This window comes from Delphinapterus leucas, chromosome 10 (assembly GCF_059928025.1).
Source record: "Delphinapterus leucas isolate spDelLeu-1000000601 "Yukka" chromosome 10, BTC_Dleu_Yukka2, whole genome shotgun sequence".
In the NCBI taxonomy this organism is placed as follows: domain Eukaryota; kingdom Metazoa; phylum Chordata; class Mammalia; order Artiodactyla; family Monodontidae; genus Delphinapterus; species Delphinapterus leucas.
This window is the reverse complement of record NC_143138.1, coordinates 29,026,216-29,049,984: the sequence shown is the minus strand read 5'-3', so window position 1 is coordinate 29,049,984 and position 23,769 is coordinate 29,026,216. Positions and strand designations below refer to the sequence as shown.

General features: G+C 35.3%; 1 protein-coding gene across 5 annotated transcripts in view; it reads left to right on the top strand.

Annotated features, from left to right (window-relative positions):
* Nucleotides 1–23,769, top strand: part of CD2AP (CD2 associated protein) — a 105,861-nt gene that overhangs the window by 58,300 nt on the left and 23,792 nt on the right. For all 5 annotated transcript variants that reach the window (XM_089918638.1, XM_089918640.1, XM_089918639.1 and 2 more), the window contains 6 exons: nt 11,474–11,661; nt 13,822–13,904; nt 14,301–14,391; nt 17,145–17,249; nt 18,672–18,708; nt 19,858–19,920. In XM_089918638.1, the coding sequence (XP_089774764.1) occupies nt 11,474–11,661; nt 13,822–13,904; nt 14,301–14,391; nt 17,145–17,249; nt 18,672–18,708; nt 19,858–19,920 (567 nt within the window). The remainder of the gene's footprint in view (nt 1–11,473; nt 11,662–13,821; nt 13,905–14,300; nt 14,392–17,144; nt 17,250–18,671; nt 18,709–19,857; nt 19,921–23,769) is intronic.

Below are 23,769 nucleotides of genomic sequence, written 5' to 3'. Positions count from 1 at the left end.
TCCCAGATCTGAAATTTAAAAGTTGAAGTGAAATTCTAAATATAAATACTATTATTTAGTTAATTCAACATTCATATGTTTGTTCATTCAGTATATTGAGTGCTTATTGTTGAGCATATTGTGCATGTTTATGGGAATACAATGATGAGCAACATAGTCATGATTTTTCCCCATATTTGAAGCTTTTGCTCCATGGAGAAAGAAAAGAATATTAGACAAGTGATTATAATTCAGCATGAGAAATATTTGTGGCAGGAAGACTCAGGGTGCTATAGATGTGTAAAGAGCTAACTCAGACTGAGAAGGATGTAAGGGAATGCGCCCCATAGGAAGTTAAAAGATTGAGATCTCAGAATGGGTAGGAGATCCCTAGGCAGGTTTGTGGCAGAGGGTAAAGAATGAGCAGAGCAGTTTCAAGATCCTGAAAGAGATTCAATTCAGAGGGATTATAGAGTGTATAGTTGGATGTGGTAAGTTTTGAGGCTAGAGAAATTGTTGGGTCAGGCTTAAGAAGGCATTACAGGACTGGTAGTCAAGTCACAGAGAAGCCTTAGAGGGGAGAGAAATGATCAGATTACTTTATTTATATAAATTTATTTTATTTATTTTTTGGCTGCTTTGGGTCTTTGTTGCTGCACATGGGCTTTTCTCTAGTTGTGGCGAGCGGGGGCTACTCTTCGTTGCAGTGGGCAGGCTTCTCATTGCAGTGGCTTCTTTTTTTGTGGAGCATGGGCTCTAGACATGTGGGCTCAGTAGTTGTGGCTCATGGGCTCTGGAGCACAGGCTCAGTAGTTGTGGCACACAGGTTTAGTTGCTCTGCAGCATGTGGCATCTTCCCAGACCAGGGCTCAAACCCATGTCCCCTGCATTGGCAGGCAGTTTCTCAACCACTGTGCCACCAGGGAAGCCCCAGATTACCTTTTAGATAGAGTGGTTTGGTTGCAGTGTCAAGAGTGGATTGGAGGAGAATAAGATTGGGGTAGCGAGACCAGTTGAGAATGTTTTGATAATTTAGGTAGAAATAGTATTAACCTAAACTAGAGGAGTGATCATGTGAATGGAGAAACATGGGTCGCATTCCTGTGCTAAATAGGCAGCATAAAGAGCTGCACCTTGTGATGATGGGATGACGGGGCATAACTGAGAAAGAAGAGTCGAGGCTACCAGATCTGTGGTCAGTAAGCTGGGCAGATGATGTCATTTGCAGAGAAGGGATACATTTTGGGAGAAGGTGATGAATTCACTTTTGGAGATGTTGACTTTGAGTCCTGTGGGGGTGTCAGGGCATCCAAGTGAAGATATTTGGTAGTCAGTTGTATGTGTGTGTCTGAAACCTTGAAAAGAAATTTGGGGTGGATGTCCAAAATTGAGGCTTGAAAGTATGTTAGGTGATACAAGAAACCATGGAGTTGGATGAGATTACCTAGGGAGGATGTCTAGGGTGAAAAAGGAATACAGCCTAAGATAGAATCCTGCGTAGCAACATTTATGGTCTAGGCCAAGACAGAGTAACTAAAAAGAAGACCAAGAAGGCACAGAGAGAGAGCCAGGAGGCAACCTGTGAGTGAGTGGTCATCATGGGAAGGGAGTGTTTCAGGGAGGACATGGACAGTAGTGTCAGATGCTGCTGCAAGGTTAAATAAGATAAGTAAGGTAAGAAATAAAATGTAGTCCTGATTTAGGGTTGAAGAAATCATTAATGACCTGGACAAAAGCAGTGAAGAGGTGACTGGTAAGTATAAAGCAGTGTAGCAACATATACTCCAGAATGTTTTCCTTCTTTTCTTAAGAAGGAAAAGTCTTGATCATTTTCAAATGCTAATGGCAGAGGACAAGTAGAGAGGGAGAAGCTGAAGATGCAAATTCAGAAGAATGGGACTTATCAGCAGAACAGGATTTACTCAGGAGGTGGGAGGAAATGAGATTTACATTATAGGTATCATGATTAGTTTCAATTTATTGGAGGTACTTCAGAGTTAGTGCCCAGAAGCTGAGGGCGAGATAACCTGACTTTTAATTTCTTCAATAAGAAAGAAGAGAAGCGAAGAATGAGGTGCAGAGTGAAGAGGTCAGAATTTTGAGGAGACTCAAAAGGTCCCAATAGGGATTGTTAAATGATTTGAGCCATGTATACGTCTGGGCTTTACCGGGCTACTAGAGGGATACATTGCACAAAATGTTTAAGAAACTCTGATAGATTGTTCTTTAGGAGTTCTCGTGTCTTATGTTCATTCTCTTCGGAGGAGTCAATCTGAGGTTTCATTTCATTATTCAGGCTCTGAAAAGGAAGATGATGCTTATTGCTAGTGGGGCACAGGATCCTTGTAGAATGGTGATGGACCCTGGGTGTGCTAAAGGTGGTGGATAGAAATTTGGTGATCTGCAGCCTAGTCTCCAGGAGTTAAGATGGTGCACAATTTACTTTGGTGTCTAATCTCACATTAGCTTTCACCTTGAACTCCTTCTCCTGGTGAGCAGCTTTGTAAGGAAGAATGTTCTGGGGCTTCAGTGCTTTTACTGGTAATATGTTATATGAGTCTTTACAAGTTGTTGTTAGAGCCAGATGCTCTTTCTAAATGATTCTTTTTAGGAACTAAGGAATACAGGTTTTAAGTCCATAACACACAAACACAACATTTTCTTAGGAAATGCAGGAGTATCATAAAAATCTTTGAATGATGGTGAAAGATATTCTTCTCTGGAGTAAAAAGAGGGGGAATTTATGCCAGCAACTAAAGTAGATTCCAAGTTCTTCTACTTGGTTTACATGTTTTACCTTAATGTAAGACCCATTCACTTTAATAGTGAACTTGGATTGCTTCCATTAAGTGCTTTGTATTTTCATCAGGTTTCTTACTTTATATTATTTTTCTTTAGCACTCAGTGTAGTTCACATAATGATTCTTGTTTGTTTTTTCAAAAAGTAGTTGTATTTTGGGGCTCTTGGTGGTTTTAAGTCATTTTATATGGAGGTGCAAGTCATCAAGTAGTTTTTGCTCTAGAGATTTCATGAGGAAGGGAGAGTTTTAGGTTTAATAGGAAGATTTGCTGTTAGGTTTTATGACTGACAGTGCCATACATAAGATGCAAATATAATTTTTTTTAAAGCTTAGCAATGCAAGGACAATCTCTGATGGATAAAACATGGGCATAAAAATATTAGAAATACCTTATAGGGTAAGATTTCTGTTTTGTCTGATTATGAGACCTTCTGTTTACCCTTTCTCTCCATTCTTTTGTTCTTTTCTCCTCCTTTGTCCCTGCCTTCTCCCCCGACCCTCTGCTTTCTTCCTTCTAGTGTCTATGTTGCCCTTTTATTTTTTGCTCCTTCTATGTGATCATGCTCTTTCCCACTTGAATAGTTTTCAATAATACATCTTTAAACTTGTTAAAAGTAATAGGCCCTGAGCCAGGCACTGTTTTAAGTGCTTTACAGGAATCAACTGATTTAATTCTCATAACAATCCTATGAAGTATCCCATTTTGCAGGTGAAGAAACTGGGCATATACAGTGGAAGAGGTGAGCTATGGATCGAGAAGGTTTAACTCTAGAGTTCAAAAGCAATTAGCCTATCCATTAGTACTAGATAATTGAAATATCTATGCATTTATTTTAATGATACATGCTTTAATGACTGTAGTAAAGTTTAGAATCACTAAATCTAAAAGAAACTGTTTATTTTATGGCTATAATCAAATACTCAAACTGATAATTGCACCTTAGAATCATCTGCTGATTCATAATTGATAATCAGAAATCTTCACACAGGAGGTGTAGTCAAGATGGCATACTAGGAGGACGCGGAATTCGTGTCTCCTCACAACTAGGGCACCTACCAGGCACCCGTGGTAGACCACAGACACCTAAGGGTATGGGAGGAAACCCCAGTGACTGGTGATCTCTCCTTTTGGCTTCTTCTCCCCTCCCCCCCCTTTTTTTCTTTTTTCTGCTGTGGTTTTATTTTACCTTGTTGCAGTTGTTTCAATTATAGTTTTATTTTTCCTAATATATTTTTTACCTTTCTATTTTATTGTTTTTTATTCTTTGATATCGTACTGCTCCTTTTTTTCTTTCATCCTTTTTTTTTTTTTTTTAACGGCACAACGAAGCTTGCAGGATCTTGGTTCCTGGGCCAGAGGTCGGGCCCAAGCTCCTGTGGTGGGAGCTCTGAGTCCAAACCACTGGACTAACAGAGAACCTTAGATCCCAGGGAATACCAATTAGAGTGAGGTCTCCCAGAAGTCCTCATCTCAGCACCGAGACCCAGCTCTATCTAACTGCCTGTAAACTCCAGTGCTGGACGTCTCAGGCCAAACAACCAGTAAGACAGAAATATAGCACCACCCATCAAAAAAAAAAAAAAAAAAAAAAACGACAAAAAAATATGTTACAGACAAAGGAGCAACATAAAAACCTACAAGACCAAATAAATGAAGACAAAATAGGCAACCTACCTGAAAAAGAATTCAGAGTAACGAGAGTAAAGATGATCCAAAATCTCAGAAAGAGAATGGAGAAAATACAAGAAACATTTAACGAGGATCTAGAAGAACTAAAGAGCAAACAATGGTGAACAACACAATTACTGAAATTAAAAATACTCTAGAAGGAATCAATAACAGAATAATTGAAGCAGAAGAAAGGGTAAGTGAGCTGGAAGATAAAATGGTAGAAATAACAGCCAGGGAGCAGAATAAATAAAAAAAGAATGAAAAGAATTGAGGATAGTTTCAGAGACCTCTGGGAAAACATTAAATGCACCAACATTTGAATTTTAGGGGTCCCAGAAGAATAAGAGAAAAAAAAAGGGTCTCAGAAAATATTTGAAGAGATTATAGTCGAAAACTTCCCTAATGTGGGAAGGGAAATAGTCAAGTCCAGGAAGCACAGAGAGTACCATACAGGATAAACCCAAAGAGAAACATGCTGAGACACATAGTAATCAAACTATCAAAAATTAAATACAAAGAAAAAATATTAAAAGCAGCAAGGGAAAAGCAACAAATAGCATACAAGGGAATCCCCATAAGGTTAACAGCTGATTTTTCAGCAGAAACTCTGCAAGCCAGAAGGGAGTGGCAGGACACATTTAAAGTGATGAAAGGGAAAAACCTACAACCAAGATTACTCTACCCAGCAAAGATCTTGTTCAGATTCAATGGAGAAATTTACAGATAAGCAAAAGTTAAGAGAATTCAGTACCACCAAACCAGCTTTACAACAAACGGTAAAGGAACTTCTCTAGGCAGGAAACACAAGAGAAGGAAAAGACCTACAAAAACAAACCCAGGGCTTCCCTGGTGGCGCAGTGCTTGAGAGTCCACCTGCCGATGCAGGGGACGTGGGTTCGTGACCCGGTCCAAGAGGATCCCACATGCCGCGGAGTGGCTAGGCCCGTGAGCCATGGCCGCTGAGCCTGCGCGTCCGGAGCCTGTGCTCTGCAGCGGGAGAGGCCACAGTGGTGAGAGGCCCGCGTACCGCAAAAAAAATAAAAAACCCAAAACAATTAAGAAAATGGTCATAGGAACATATATATTGATAATTACCTTAAATATATACAAAAACAAGACCCATACAACTGCTGTCTACAAGAGACCCACTTCAGACCTAGGGATGCATACAGACTGAAAGTGAGGGGATGGAAAAAGATATTCCATGGAAATCAAAAGAAAGCTGGAGTAGCAATTCTCATATCAGACAAAATAGACTTTAAAGTAAAGAATATTACAAGAGACAAAGAAGGACACTACATAATGATCAAGGGGTCAATCCAAGAAGACAATATAACAATTGTAAATACTGATGCACCCAACATAGGAGCACCTCAATACATAAGGCAAATGCTAACAACAATAAAAGGGAAAATCGACAGTAACACAATCATAGTAGGGGACTTTAACACCCCACTTTCACCAATGGACAGATCAGCCAAAATGAAAATAAATAAGGAAACACAAGCTTTAAAAGACACATTAAACAAATGGGCTTAATTGACATTTATACGACATTCCATCCAAAAACAACAGAATACACTTTCTTCTCAAGTGCTCATGGAACATTGTCCAGGATAGATCATATCATGGGTCACAAATCAAGCCTTGGTAAATTTAAGAAAATTGAAATCGTATCAAGTATCCTTTCCAACCACAATGCTATGAGACTACCTACCAATTATGGGGAAAAAATCTGTAAAAAATACAAACACATGGAGGCTAAACAATACACTACTAAATAACCAAGAGATCACTGAAGAAATCAAAAAATACCTAGAAACAAATGACAATGAAAACACGATGACCCAAAACCTGTGGGATGCAGCAAAAGCAGTTCTATGAGGGAAGTTTACAGCAATACAATCCCACCTCAAGAAACAAGAAACATCTCAAATAAATAACCTAACCTTACACCTAAAACAATTAGAGAAAGAAGAACCAAAAATCCCCAAAGTTGAGGAAGGAAAGAAATCATAAAGATCAGATCAGAAATAAATGTAAAAGAAATGAAGGAAACAGTAGCACAGATCAATAAAACTAAAATCTAGTTCTTTGAGAAGATAAACAAAATTGATAAACCATTAGCCAGACTCACCAAGAAAAAAGCGAGAAGAGTCAAATCACTAGAATTAGAAATGAAAAAGGAGAAGCAACAACTGATACTGCAGAAATACAAAGGATAATGAGAGATTACTACAAGCAATTATATGCTAATAAAATGGACAACCTGGAAGAAATGGACGAATTCTTAGAAAAGCACAACCTTCAGAGCCTGAATCAGGAAGAAATAGAAAATATAAACAGACCAATCACAAGCACTGAAATTGAAACTGTGATTAAAAATCTTCCAACAAACAAAAACCCAGGACAAGATGGCTTCACAGGCGAATTCTATCAAACATTTAGAGAAGAGCTAACACCTATCCTTCTCAAACTCTTCCAAAATATAGTAGAGGGAGGAACACTCCCAAACTCATTCTACAAGGCCACCATCACCCTGATACCAAAACCAGACAAAGATGTCACAAAAAAAGAAGACTACAGGTCAATATCTCTGATGAACATAGGTGCAAAAATCCTCAACAAAATACTAGCAAACAGAATCCAACAGCACATTAAAAGGATCATACACCATGATCAAATGGGGTTTATCCCAGGAATGCAAGGATTCTTCAATATAGGCAAATCAATCGATGTGATACACCATATAAACAAATTGAAGGAGAAAAATCATATGATAATCTAATAGATTCAGTAAAAGCTTTTGACAGAATTCAATACCCATTTATGATAAAAACTCTCCAGAAAGTAGGCATAGAGGGAACTTACCTCAACATAATAAAGGCCATATATGACAGACCCACAGCCAGCATCGTTCTTAATGGTGAAAAACTGAAACCATTTCCTCTAAGATCAGGAAGAAAACAAGGTTGCCCACTCTCATCACTGTTATTGAAGATAGTTTTGGAAGTTTTAGCCACAGCAATCAGAGAAGAAAAAGAAACAGAATCCAAATCAGAAAAGAAGAAATAAAACTGTCACTGTTTGCAGGTGACATGATACTATACATAGAGAATCCTGACGATGCCACCAGAAAACTACTAGAGCTAATCAATAAATTTGGTAGAGTAGCAGGATACAAAATTAATGCACAGAAATCTCTTGCATTCCTATACACTAATGATGAAAAATCTTAAAGTGAAATTAAGGAAACACTCCCATTTACCATTGCAACAAAAAGAATAAAATACCTAGGAATAAACCTACCTAAGGAGACAAAAGACCTGTATGCAGAAAACTATAAGACACTGATGAAAGATATTGAAGATGATACAAACAGATGGAGAAATATACCATGTTCTTGGATTGGAAGAATCAACATTGTAAAAATGACTATACCAACCAAAGCAATCTACAGATTCAGTGCAATCCCTATCAAACTACCAATGGCATTTTTCACAGAACTAGAACAAAAAATTTCACAATTTGTATGGAAACACAAAAGACACCTAATAGCCAAAACAATCTTGAGAAAGAAAAACAGAACTGGAGGGATCAGGCTCCTGGACTTCAGACTATACTACAAAGCTACAGTAATCAAGGCCCAGAAACAGAAATATAGATCAGTGGAACAGGATAGAAAGCCCAGAGATAACCCCATGCACATATGGTCACCTTATTTTTGTTAAAGGAGGCAAGAATATACAATGGAGAAAAGGCAGCCTCTTCAGTAAGTGGTGCTAGGAAAACTGGACAGCTACATGTAAAAGAACAAAATTACAATACTCCCTAACACCATACACAAAAATAAACTCAAAATGGATTAAAGACCTAAATGTAAGGCCAGGCACTGTAAAATTCTTAGAGGAAAGCATAGGCAGAACACTCTGACATAAATCCCAGCAAGGTCCTTTTTGACCCACCTCCTAGAGAAATGGAAATAAAAACAAAAATAAGCAAATGGGACCTAATGAAACTTAAAAGCTTTTGCACAGCAAAGGGCACCATAAAAAGACAAAAAAACCCCCTCAGAATGGGAGAAAATATTTGCAAACAAAGCAACTGACAAAGGATTAATCTCCAAAATATACAAGCAGCTCATGCAGCTCAATATCAAAAAAAAACAAACAATACAATGCAAAAATGGGCAGAAGACCTAAATAGACATTTCTCTAAAGAAGATATACAGATTGCCAATAAACACATGGAAAGATGCTCAACATCACTCATCATTAGAGAAATGCAAATCAAAACTACAATGAGGTATCATCTCACAGTGGTCAGAATGGCCATCATCAAAATGTCGACAAACAATAAATGTTGGAGAGGGTGTGGAGAAAAGGGAACCCTCTTGCACTGTTGGTGGGAATGTAAATTGATAAAGCCACTATGGAGAACAGTATGGAGGTTCCTTACAAAACTAAAAATAGAACTACCGTATGACCCCGCAATCCCACTACTGGGCATATACGCTGAGAAAACCATAATTCAAAGAGTCATGTACCACAATGTTCATTGCAGCACTATTTACAGTAGCCAGCACATGGAAGCAGCCTAAGTGTCTATCAACAGATGAATGGATAAAGAAGATGTGGTACATATATACAATGGAATATTACTCAGCCATAAAAAGAAACGAAATTTAGTTATTTGTAGGGAGGTGGATGGACCTAGAGTCTTTCATACAGAGTTAAGTAAGTTCAGAAAGAGAAAATCAAATACCATATGCTAACATATATACGGAATCTAAAAAAAAAAAATGTTCTGATGAATGTAGGGGCAGGATAGGAATAAAGACACAGACGTAGAGAATGAACTTCAGGACATGGGGAGGGGGAAGGGTAAGCTGGAATGAAGTGAGAGAGTAGCACTGACACATATACACTACCAAATGTAAAATAGATAGCTAGTGGGAAGCAGCTGCATGTCTTAGGGAGATCAGCTTGGTGCTTTGTGACCACCTAGAGGAGTGGGATAAGGAGGATTTGAGGGAGGGATTATGGGGATGTATGTATATGTATAGCTGATTCACTTTGTTATACAGCAGAAACTAACACAACACTGTAAAGCAATTATACTCCAATAAAGATGTTAAAAAGAGAAAAAAAATCTTCACACAAAGAAAATTCCCTATGTGGTTTCACTCCTGAATTCTGTCAAGCATTTAATCTTCCACAAATTCTTTCAGATTTCTTAGGTCTGTATGACTTTAGGAATTATAACACTTTATGTCATGAAGATAAACACAGAAATCCTCAACAAAATATTAGCACATCAAATCTAGCAAAATATATAAATGTTAATACATTATGACTAATGTGGTTTAATCTATGCATTCAAAAGTTGATATAATCTAACATATTAAAAAGTTTAAAGGAGAAAAACCATATGGTCATCTCAGTAGATGCAGAAAGATTTTTACATATTCAACACTTATGATAAAAACTCTTCATAATAGCAACAGAAGGGAACTTTCTAAATTGGATAAAGTTCATCTATGAAGAACCAGCTAACGTTCTTAATGGTAGGTAAATAGTGATATACCTGTCTGATGGGATACCTATTAGTGATAAAAAGGAATGAAGTGTTGATGCATGGAATACCTATTATACTTAGCAAAAGTAGGAGACACAAAAGACTTATGTGCTGTATGTTTAATTTATATGAAACTTTTCAAAAGGACATATCTATACTGACGGAATGAAGATCTGAAGTTTCTTGAGACTTGAGGGTAGTAAGAATTGACTGGGATCGTGTGTAAGTGTCCTTTTCAGGGTGACAGGGATATTCTGTATCTGGATTATTGTGGTTACATGGTGCATACATTTGTCAAAATTTATTGTAATATCCATTTAAAATGGGTTCATTTTATTGTATGTAAACTTTCTTTGAGTAAAATTTATTTAAAAATATATCACCAAGAATATATGTGGCTTGGGCTAATGTTGCAAGTGGTTAGGGTAGATCACTGTACTTGTTAGCATTACATTTCTTAAGTTCATAAAAGTAGTTTCTGTTAACTTATACTCAGATAGTTTCAAATGTGTGATTAGAGGCTTTTGTTGTCTGAGTCATTATGTTAAAATATTTAGGACTGGTTTTGGGGTCATCTGGAATTCAGTTCAAATGTTGGCTTTGTTACTACTTGTATGGCCTTGGGAAAGTTCTGAATAACTGCCCATTTTACTTATTTTGAAAATGAGGAATAATAGTGCTTAATGTTAAGCCTGTAGGTGATTATGTAAATTAGATATAATTCATGTATAGTGCTCAGCAAATAGCTGGCACAGATTAAGCCCTGAATAAATGGTAACTACCATTTTTATTATTTCCTCTGTTGTTCTTAACCATTAAACTTCAACAGACTGCTTAATTAAATGAACTGAAATCATGTATTTTTCCCTACCCCTCAGCCCTCATTCTGAAATGTTTCTGGAATCTTCTTGGATGATTACTCTAGAACTTTTTTCTTAGTTATTAATTACTTCATCCCTGAGTTAAAATGACAGGCCTTGAACTGTGGACTTTTTAAAATAAAAACTTGCTAATATTACCAGTTTTTATATTCAGAAAATCACCCTAATTTTGATCAGTTTGGGTCATGTAACTTTTTTAAATGATTAACTTTATCTCTTTAATGTTTCTGTCTTACATTACTTCATGTTTGTGCAAGAGCTGTAAATTTTGATATGCTCTTCTTAAGGACCTGGTATACTATGATTTCCTGGATTTCTGATTAGCATTTTACTAATTAGGAATACCTAAAATTGTTTTAAACAGCATTAAAAAAAATCAGTATAAAGTGCATCTTATTCTTTGGGATATTTTAATACTCAGTCATTTTATTATTTTTATACCATTTTATACCATATTATACCATTTTTTATTAGGAGGTATAGAATATAAATACTGTGGAAGGGGAATGTCAAGGTTTTTGTGATTTTAGGTGTCATTTTTTAAAAACAAATTATCCTTTCAGAAACTGTTTTGACTGGGTCTACCTCACCTTTACCTTCTCCGGGAAATGGGAATGAAACTGCACCTGGATCAGTTACCCAGCCAAAGAAAATCCGAGGAGTTGGATTTGGAGATATATTTAAAGAAGGCTCTGTGAAACTTAGGACAAGAACATCCAGTAGTGAAACAGAAGAGAAAAAACCAGAGAAGGTAGTAATGATGAGCTTTCCTTAGATTAACCCCATTCATTCTCTCATTAAGCTTTTCTTAAAATGTAAAAGTTAGTTTGCAACTCTGTTATCTTTTCTTTTTTGAGATTGCCAATAATAGATTATGAATGAGAAGACTGTGAGAAACTGTTTTCAAGTTTAAGTGACTTACTTTAATGTTTATGTTTGATTCTTATAAAATTGGATTTTGGGGGGTAAATTTTACACAAACTTTTCTTAGTGGAAACTTTAGAATTTTTAGTTATAGTGTAAAAATAGAAAAGGCAAGTTTTTGTTTTCCTTTTAAAGCTAAAATTATATGTTTTTCTTTCAATTTGAAGTAGGCTTAAAATGGGCCATTTTAAAGTGAATTCTCAGTGAGATATTAAGTTAATTAGGCACTGCTTAACTTTACTCTGGATTGTCAGCAATGGTGAAATCTAATCGCTAGCCCTAGATGTATGGAGAACTTTATTTTTTATTAGCATTTCACTGGCGTTGTGAAGTAAATCAAAGTGAATGTACCATACTAATAAGAGATTTTAAAATAAACTGTTAAGTTTCTGTTTTGTGGGGGAAATAGCTACAATCTTTAGAATATAGTCTTCCTGGTGTTAACACCTTGGAGATCAGATTGAGTACTTCACATAGGTGGCTTGTCCCTTGACTTTTAAAGCATTGTTTCCCTTGTAGTGCTCATTTGTATGTCTTATTTAACTCATAAGATTTTAAAATATTTTAGTATTTACTTGCCTTTTTTAGTTACATTTCACTTAGAAGACTGTTTTGGTTGGTGAAATATATTCTGATGTTTTCTCCTAAAATGGTTAGTTTCAACATTTTTTTTTCCTTTCCCAGCTTGTTACATATTTTCTCATGTAATAATAATTTGGGTTCAGGAAAGAGAACTTGTACTTTCTGTCCTGCCCTCTCCTAGCTCTGTGACTGTCTGGCATTAAGATTATTAATTAATTCTTGGTTTTAAAGGTAGAGATTAGAGTTCTTGTTGTTGGAATAGTGCTGTATAGTCATGTAATAGCTAGGAATGTCTAGAAGCAATGTCTGCATTATGAGGGACATTAAGCTAGATGATCTGGGGTCGCTTTCTAACTCTGAAGCTTATGATTATATTGAATAACTTTATTTGATTAATGATTACACCAATAATCTTTCATTTGCCATTTTTAATGTCCACTAAAGAGTTGTTGTTAATGAGAGTAGTCTCAGGGTTACCGTATAGGATGGCCTTGGAAGGCTTTCTTTGATCACTGATGTAGGAATTGATAAAGTAGGGAGCACATTTGCTATGTTTGTAGGACCAGATTGGAAGATATGATGGTTAACATTAGGAGAAATTAAAGTGAGCATCTTAAAAGATAACTAGAACACAGAATGATAGGTAAATTAGCAGTATGTTCAGATTTTTAACTAATGAAATCCAGGGTCAAATGTAGTGTTACTTCTAAGGACAGAACTCAAGGAAACACTAGTACAAGATGAAGGACTTCCTGTAGTCAATTACAATGGAAAATTGCCTACTAGACTATATATTGTTAAAAAGGGTTGTAACATTACCCAAATGTTTTCATTCTGATAGCAGCAGTAAGTATAAAGACTTTATTTTATACTCTGTCTCATTGTAAGGAAGTTTAATGCAGTTGTTTTAAGAGTCCACCTTCTGGAGTCAGACCTCTAGGTTCAAATCTGGGCTCCACTACTAAATTATTTTTATTGTGGGCAAGTTACCTAACTGCCTCCTAACCCATGAAAGGAGTGGATGATAGTGCCTACTTTATGCAGATTGTTCTAAGGATTAAGTTACAATGTATGTAAAGTGCTTATTAGCTCAGAGATTGGTACATGGTAAATTTTCAAATGCTATTTTTATTTATTTTAGAGGTTCTAAAATAAATCACAGTATTATGGGTATCAGAGTATGTTTATTATCCTTAAGATAGGGAGTTTTAAAAACTAGACGTTCTGGGCTATCATTTAAGTAGCTTTTCAGATATTTATCTTTTTCATGGCAGTTTTCAGTCACATTACTAACCTGGCTATAAGTACCATTAGGGAGAGCTAGATAACTGTTAATGGAAATTTTGTTTAACATTATTAGCTTTGTTCTAACTTAAAATAATTGACACCATCCTTTCTATTCTAGCCCTTAATCACACAGTCACTAGGCTCCAAAACTCAGAGTGTGGAGGTAACAAAAACAGACACTGAAAGTAAAATTAAAGGTAAGTGTTTGAATGAAATTTTCATATTAAGAATGAAGCATGCTCAAATATATTATTAGATTTGTTGAAGACATTAGTTACATTGTACTACTTCATCGGAGTGTTAAATCCTCCTAGATGTAAGCACCATGAGGTCAAGGATTTTTGTATGCTTCGTACACTGATGTATCTGATACAGTTAGAACTGTGCCCAGAACATAGTAGGCATGTAGTAACTATTTGAATGAATGATTAATGAAATTGTTACTTAATTCAACATATAGTATTGGCCAAAATTATTGAAATCATCTCTAGAAGCTTCTAGTGTACATTTCTTTAGACAAAGTAGAGGCTTAATAAGTATTTGCTGAAAGAACCAATTTATAGAAGCTTCATTATTTACATTTTTCATTTTAGCTAGAGAATATTGTAGAACGTTGTTCGCCTATGTGGGTACTAATGAAGATGAACTTACTTTTAAAGAAGGGGAGATAATACAGTTGATAAGTAAGGTAAGACTTTTCTCAGTTTTCAGTGAATCACTTAATTTATTCATAGAAATATTTTTCAGTAGTCTCGCATTCCCACTAGAATATAAGCTCTAGAAAGGCTGTGACTTTGTCTTGTTTATTTCTGTGACCTGAGAACCTGGCACGTAGTAAGTGATCAGAAAGGTTTTTTAAGCAAATGTTTATTGTCTGTCTTTGTTATAATTGATGTATTGGAAATTATTTTTACCATCAAGTTGTGTTTTTTCTCTAACCATATCACCCCCCGCCCCCGCCAGGGTTCTGTTCTCATTTCCTGTTTTACCTCATTGCATTTTTTTGCCCCATCTAATGTTCATTGTGGTGTTTGTAATATAAAAAGAAAAAGAAGAAAAATAGGGAAACAACTTAAATGTCCATCAATATATAAATGGTTATGAAATGTCATACTATGGAAAATGATGCAGCTATTTCAAAGAATGAGGTAGTTTTATAACTTGGAATAAATAAAGGAAAAAGAAAACCCTACAGTATTGGGGTGTGGGCAGAGTTCTGTAATAACTGTAATAGAGAAATATTAAAGTATTTGTTTTTGCTATATCCCTTTAAAGTAATTTTTGAAATTTCTCCCATTGTTTTAAATTGACTTAACAGATTGTTTAGTGTATGTAATTAAAAGAAGTTTTTTCATTGAAGTATAATTGACCTACCACACTATGTTAGTTCCAAGTGTACAACATAGTGGTTTGATATTTCTATACATCTGTTATTTCTAGTTACCATCTGTCACCAGACAAAGTTATTGCAATATTATTGAGTATGCTCCCAATGTTGTACATTTCATCCCTGTGACTCATTTATTTTGTAACTGGAAATTTGTACCTCTTAAGCTCCGTCACCTCTTTTACTCATCCCTCCCAACCTCTTCTCCTCTGCCAACCACCGGTATGTTTTCTGTATCTGTGAGCCTGTTTCTGTTTTATTATGTTTGTTCATTCCTTTTGTTTTATAGATTCCACGTATAAGTGAGATGGTATTTGTCTTTCTGTCTTATTTCACTTAGCATAATACCCTTGAGGTCCATGCATGTTGTCACAAATGGCAACATTTTATTCTTTTTTGTGTCAGTCATATTACATTGTAATATACATTATATACATATAAAACATATATATAGGGCTTCCCTGGTGGCACAGTGGTTGAGAGTCCGCCTGCCGATGCAGGGGACACGGGTTCGTGCCCCTGTCTGGGAAGATCCCACATGCCACAGAGCGGCTGGGCCCGTGAGCCATGGCTGCTGAGCCTGCACGTCCGGAGCCTGTGCTCCGCCACGGGAGAGGCCACAACAGTGAGAGGCCCACGTACCACATAAATAAATAAATAAATAAATTATATATATATATATATATATATATATATACGCATATATACATGGTAATGTACATTTTATATATATATATATATATATATATATATGAAACACATGTTTATTTAAGATGCTTACTGATGGATATTTAAGTTGCTTACATATTACATATCTGGGCTATTGTAAAGAATGTTGCCGTGAACATAAAGGTGCATATCTTTTCAAATTAGTGTTTTTGTTTTTGGAAAAATACGAAGGATTAGAGTTGCTGGATCATATGATAGTTCTATTTTTAATTTTTGAGAGGTCTCCATTCTGTTTTACATAGCAGCTGCACAAATTTACATTCCTACCAAAAGTGCACAAGGGTTCTCTTTTCTCCACATTTTCCCCAACACTTGTTATGTGTTGCAGTTGTGATTATCCTGACCTTTGTGCATGACCTCCCCAGGGGTGTGGGTCTTGATTATACTGTCTCTCTGCCCCTCCAGCCTGTTTCATTGTGGTTCCTTCTTTATATCTTTAATTGTGGAAATTTTTTTCTGCTAGTCATTCGCATTGATAGTTGCTCTACTGTAAATACTTTTAATTTTGGAGAGGGTGAGCTCAGGGTCTGCTTACTCTGTCATCTTGACCAGTCCCCCCCAGTGCATATAATTTTTAATACACATGGAGATTGGATTGATAACAACTAATTTCTCATGGAAGGGTATTTGGAAGGAATTGTAGAAGATTCTGTTAACTTCTAAAGCAAATGAATAATGTGATTAATTTTTGGTGTATAAAGTGTTGAAAAGAATGTTAAGATACAGTTTGGAAATTTATATTCTGTCACCACCCTCCTCTTCTACTTCCTTTTCCTTTCTCTTCCCTCTCTTTTTTATCCTTGTAAACTGAATTTTTAAAAAAATTATTTGTTTATTTATTTATTTATGGCTGCCCTGGGTCTTAGTTGTGGCACACGGGATCTTCATTGCAGCATACAGGATCTTCATTGTGGCACGTGGGATCTTTAGTTGTGGCATGCAGGCTTCTTAGTTGCGACATGCGGATTTCTTAGTTGAGGCATGCAGACTCTTAGTTGCAGCATGCTTGCAGGATCTAGTTCTCTGACCAGGGATCGAACCCAGGCCCCCTGCATTGGGAGTGTGGAGTCTTACCGACTGACCCACTGGGGAAATCCCCTGAATTTTTAAATTATTTGACTAATTAAGAAATTAAACTTAATTTTATAACTGCTGCTTGAAGTAATGTGTGGGCAATATATTTTTTTAGGAGGATCTCAAAGTCTGTTAGGTCTTTATTTTTCCTTGTAGCAACAATGAAATTCAGTATTTTCCTATTTTGTTGCTAACTTTTTTCTTATTTAGAGATAACTCCTATTATCTTTATTCTTCATTTTGCGGTTTAGGAGACTGGAGAAGCTGGCTGGTGGAAGGGTGAACTTAATGGTAAAGAAGGAGTATTTCCAGACAATTTTGCTGTTCAGATAAATGAACTGGATAAGGACTTTCCTGTAAGCTTTTCTTTTTCAGTGATGATAATAATTTAAAAAAACCTTTTGCCAATATTTCTTAAAAAACAAGTTTTTTACATAGTAACAATAATTTTCTGAGGGGATTTCAGATTTATATAATCAGGTGAAAGTTATCTGAATTATGGTAAAACAAAACAATGTATCAGTTCTGTGCTTTATTCCTGTTTTCCTTTCCCCCTAACTAAAAATTAACCTAGTCTTTATTACTTTATTATAATTAAAAGAAAAAAGGCTGCCCATACTATTTAGACAAATTAGCACTTGACTGTAAGAAAAATTATATTTTTATTTAATTTTGTTGAAATTTTTTATTTTAAGGTACTATTGATTACTATTACTCTGTCACTGCATTTTTGGGAGAGTGAGAAGGCTTTGCCTGCTTACAGGATTTAATGTATCTATCTCATGTCTCACAGTGAATAAAGTGACACTGAGTCATTCATCAGTGATCTTTTGCTTTTCTACAGCTTGATCGCCTATGGAGGGATGAATCTAATTGAGTTTTTAAATTAGAGGGAAAGAGTTATACAGAGAACAGACACACCCCAGCAAGACAGTCTACTATATTTGATTTAAGTCAATGCAGAAATCTCTAACCTTTGCAGTCTTTCATTTAAAGTAAATTACAAGAGGATAATGTAAGAAGGCTTACACTCTCTGAGATTCTTCCTTTGCTAGATTTCGTTCAGTATTAATTCAACAGCCTTCGGGTGTGCTTTATTTTTATATTCTTGTTAATGAACACATTTTCTTTTTTTGGTTTTTATTAGGTGTTTATGCAATATTGATTATCAGTTATTTTTTAATTTGGAAAAACGAAATTCACATTCTTAGAAATGTGTCTCAAGTTTTTTAAGGCAAAAATGAGTGAATGAGTAAACCCAAGAGAATTTTAATAAACTGAAAAACAGACCTTTGCCTTTAATCTTCTTTTTGAGAGTGCTGAGTAACCAAGGGTGAAAGCTAGATATATTTATTAGCTACTCCTATTCTTTTTAAACAAAGTCTCTTTCTCTCTCCCTTTCCCTGCCACCCCTCCTTCCCCCCGACAGAAAAACTCAGCTGTTAAAGAGTGGTAAAATGGTGCATAGGAATCTTAAAATAGGGAAGGCAGGAGAGAATATTTTTGCTCATCATTAAGATTTTTTTAAATTTATCTAACTCAGTGATATTTTTGAAATATTTGAATTTTATCAAAGAGGCATTTGTTCTAATAGAATATATTTTTCATCTGTGACCTTTTGTGGAGTTGTTTGAATCTTATGATTTTATAAGTTTTGACAGGGATGGGATGAGGAGAGATGTTTATGTAACTTAGATCATTTATGATCAGAGTTTACTTTAACTATAAATATTTAATATGTAAGTGTTTTACTGTTTTCACAATTATTATTTTAATAGAAACCAAAGAAACCACCACCACCTGCGAAGGGTCCAGGTAAGTACGAAACAGATTATTCAGATGGCTATTTTTCATATTTTTAAGTTCTAAAATGGTGAAATTGGGTCTCCTGTAAATCATTTATTTTCTTTTAGCAAAAATTAAATATTATGGTGCTATATATAATTTTAAAAAATATATAAAAATTGAATGTTCACGTGTATTAATATCTGTCAGTATTTTTTTTTAAAGTACAAACTGTATAAAATAGGAATCTTGAAAATAATTTGGATATTTTTGTTATATGGCATTTTGAGTTAAGAAAATTGACTAAGCTTAAATCTATGGAAAACAATATATTAAAAAAGAAGACAATATATTTACCTAGTTAATAAGTTATTCTGCCTTTTCAGATGCAATCCATTTTTTAATGCCGCAAACAAATACTGATTTTTTTATATACTCTTCCTTCAGAGAGTGTGATAAGGCTTAAGCAAACTAGAAGAGTTTAGTTTTTCCTTTTTAAACAGTGGAATAAATGATGGAGTCCCTAGAAGAGTTTTCCAGAGTTAGAGTTTTGTCATCTGACTCTATTTCTATAAGTTCTAGCCCTTAATTTCTGATTTTTAAATGTGCTGTCCAATTTTTGTTTTCCTTGAAAGATTTGCTCTTTTTTTAGAATAATGCAAGTCCTTCCCTCCTCCATAGTTTCAGCTTTGTGTTTGCTAACCTTATCTGAGAGCAAGGATAAGTTAAAAGTAATTTTTATGGAAGTTGGTATTGGAGCCTTTTTAGCCACTAGTCATACTGGGCTTTTAAAATTAATTAAAATTAAATAAAATAAAAAAGTTAATTCTGTAGTTGCAGTAGCAGCATTTCAAGTCTCAATGGACAGTATTGAACCACACAAAAACAGAATATTTCCATCATCACAGCAAGTTCTACTGGACAGCGGTATTGTAGAGAATGTGAACTCCTTCATTTGATAAGGAAGGAACTGAGACCACAGAGCTATCACTTACTAAGGTGATCGTGGCAGGTGCAAGATTATATGTTGAGCTCAGTGATTCTGGTATATTGTTCATTCTTTTAAACCATATTTTCATCTGATGTTATTTTTTAAACCTTTGCTTTTTGGGAGTATAATTATCTTTGTGCTCTAAAACTTTTTTTTTTTTAATGTATTAATGTTTTTTTTCCCCTCAGCTCCAAAGCCTGAGGTGACAGGTGCAGAGAAGAAGTATTTTCCTACAAAGCCTGAAGAAAAAGGTGAGGCAGATTCTTCTACTGTCAGAAAAATAATTCCTTTCATTGTCAGTGTAAAGAAAAACATATCGTGAGGCAGATTCTTCTACTGTCAGAAAAATAATTCCTTTCATTGTCAGTGTAAAGAAAAACATATCTCCACACTGAGTCATTCACGCTGATTTTTAACAAGTGTTCATTATTTACTATGTAGTGCTTGGGGATTTCAAAGAGGGAGTTTGTCAAGATCAATAGGAAATTAAGATTTTTATTCAAACTGATACCAGTTTACATTCATGAAAAAGTTACACCATCACCTCAGTAAGGATGTAGTATTTAATGTTATTTCAAATAATGTGTAAGAAAACTAAGCATTAAACAGTTATACTCTTATTATTTTCATAGTGTCCAAGTTGAAATACATTTAAAATTTTTTTCTTAGGTATAAGAGTGAGTTCTTACTTAAAACATGTAAGTGATTTATTATGTATTATTTAATTTTCACTGCATATATTTGTCATATAAACTTGGAAAGGTATTCCAACATATGATTTTGTTTGAAAACATTACTTGTTATTGTTAACACCTCCTTCTCTTTGTACACAAAGATCTGCAGTGGCTGTATCTAATAGATTAGGTTATATATTCTTGTAAAAACTTGAATACTGTTGCAGAATACTTTTGTTTCTACTGCCTTTGTTGTTTCTACTTCCTATCCTTGTCTCTTGCTTAAAGTGTTACTGTATTCTCTCATTTTAGTTCCTTGTCTGGCTTCTATTTCAGATTCATTTTTTAGAGACTGTTTTTCAGAAGTTTCAGATTCACAGCAAAACTGAGCAGAAAGTGCAGAGTTCCCGTATTCTTGCTGCCCCACACATGCACAGCCTCCCCCACCGTCAGCATCCTGCATGATAGTGGTGCACTTGTTACAGTCAGCGCACCTCCATTGACACACCGTTACCATTCAGAGTCCATAGTGGACATTAGGGGTCACTTATGGGGTTGTACATTTCATGAGTTTGGACAAATGTATAATTGTAATATCATACAGAATAGTCTCATCTCTTTAAAATTCCTGTGTTCTGTGCTTTCATCCCTCTCCTCCCCCAACCCCTGACAGCCACTGATCTTTTTATTTTCTCCATAGTTTTGCTTTTTCAGAATGTCTTAGAGTTGGAGTCATACACTATGTAGCTTTTACACATTGTCTTCTTTCACTTTGTAATATGCATTTAAGGTTTATCCATGTATTTTCGTGGCTTAATAGCTCATTTCTTTTCAGTGTTGATTAATATTGCAGTGTCCAGATGTATCACAGTTTATCCATTCACTTACTGAAGGACATCTTGGTTGCTTTCAGGCTTTGGCAGTTATGAATAATGCTGCTATAAACCTTGCATACTTTTTGTGTGTACTAAGTTTTCAGTTCACTTGGGTAAATACCAAGGAATGTAATTGCTTGTTCATATGGTAAGAGTATGTTTAGTTTTGTAAGAAATTGCTAAATTGTCTTCCAAAGTGTCTGCACCATTTTGCATTCCCACCAGCAAAGAATGAGAGTTCCTGTTGCTCCACATCCTGGTCAGCATTTGGTGTTGGCAGGAACTGATCCCAAATTATTCAGTACATTTTTGGTATCATCTTCTACTCTTTTCATTCACTAAATGTAGCAACCACACTCTTGACTCTGAATATCATACACCTTCATAGCTTTATCTCTCTCATGATCTGTGCTCAGCATGGAAAGTTTTTATATCCCCAACTCCCCTTGTTTTTGCATTTGAGATTTTTAAATTTAGATGCAAAAACAATTTATATTTAATAAAGGTATTTCTTGATCTCAGAATAGTCCTTTGTGATATAGCTGTTGTTAGGTCCAAGTCTTGGATCAGTTTATTTTGGTACTTGGTTATAATATCTCCTACATGAAAAACTCATCATACAAAGATACATAGAACCAAATGTAAGAAGTATGTTACTGGCTTTATTATCTTCATTATGATATTTCTTTTATAGTCCCCTTCATCAAATAGGTAAGGGTTTTGTTAAAATTAAGAATATGGCTTCTTATATTCCCTGAAATCAGTCAGTTGATCTTATAAATAAAATGGAAGGTAATGCATTTGTATTACATTTATTTGCTCAAAATCCTGGTCATGATGAAGTGTCAGGGACTGAATTTGTCCCCCTGAGTTAGACAATTAGAAAACTGGACAAAATACATACAACAGTGGTTTTAGACATCAGACAACAGGTAGCATAGGACTGTTACCACTGAAATCAATGAGGCAAACCCTAAAATTACCCCTAGCTTATTGTCTAGAAGCAGTTTTCAGGCAGCAGAAAGGAGAAAGCCAAACAGAGCCCAGTATTCATAGAGAGTTGAGGTAATAGGAGTTTAGGGAGGCCAAGGCAGCTATAGTTTGTGGGACAGAGTGCCAGAATGGAAGGAACTGCATAGAGCACTGAGAGAGCTCTACAGGGCTTACCATGAGGCTTTGGCCGAGTACTGAATTACATACCTGTGAAAGGAAATTTTCCATAGCTGGAGAAATAACTGCTGGAAGACATTTGCTGAAACAGTTTCTGGAACTCACAAATAGTTCATGTTCCCATGAGCCACAAGACCTCATAATGCATTGAAGTCCATAAAAGGGTGTATCAGCTTAGACTAAAGGCCTACCTTGGAAACAGATCAGTCTAATTCCAGAATGCTTTACATTATAATATAACAAAATCTAGCACCCAAGAGGATAGAATTCACAATGCCCATTATCTGATCAAAAATAATCAGAATGGAAAGAAGCAATAAAATAGCAACCAAAAGAGAAGTCAGTCAATTTAAACAGACCCAGAAATATCAAGAAATGATGGAAATAGCAGAAAGAACATTAAAATAGCTATTATAAATGTAGCCCATGTGTTCAGTAAAGTAGAAGAAAACGCAAACATGATGGTGAGAGAAATGGAAAATATAAAAAAGACCCAAATTGAAATTTTGCAGACGAAGAATACAGCATCTGAAATGAAAGACACTGGATGGAATTACCAGCAGTTTGGAGACTACAGAAGGAAATATTAGTGAACTGGAAGACATAGCAATAGAAGCTATCTAAAAATATATAGAAAAAAGACTAAAAAAAAATGAACAACGCATCAGTGACCTCAGTGACACTATCAAGCGGTTTTACGTGTAAATGGAGTCCCTGAGGAAATGAAGAGAGGAGACAGAAAAACTATGTGAAGAAATAATGGTTGAAAAATCTTTAGATTTGGTGCAGATTTTAAGCCCACAGATCCAAGGAGCTCAGTGAACTCCAAGCAGAAAAAACATAAAGGAAATCGCCTTAAGGCACATCATCATAAATTCTATGAAAAGCAGTGATAAAGAAAAAAACATAAAGTCTGCAAGAAAATAATTGTCAACCTTGAATTCTCTACCTGGCAAAAATACTTTTCAGGCAATGGAGGCAAAATGAAAACTTTCAGACAAAATCGGAGAGAATTCTTTGCTAGTAGACCTGTATGTACTACACAGGGAATGTTAACAGAGGTTCCTTTTGGCAGAAGGAAAATGATGCTGTTTTGGCATTTGGATGTATACAAAGTAATGAAGAATGCCAGAAGTGGTAAATATGTGAGTAAATAGAAAAGACCTTTTCCCCCTTATTTCTAAATCTTAACACCACCACCAAAACTCTTCACTTGAAAGATTTTAAAACTTACTATAAAGTGTTGATTTCAAAGTTTAGGTGTGCAAATGTAAGCAGTTTTTAAATAAGTGAAACAAGACAAATATAACAAGGGAAGCAATTCTTAATATTGTCAAAATGTTCTCATTAACCTGACATGGCTTTAATAGATCTGGTGCAA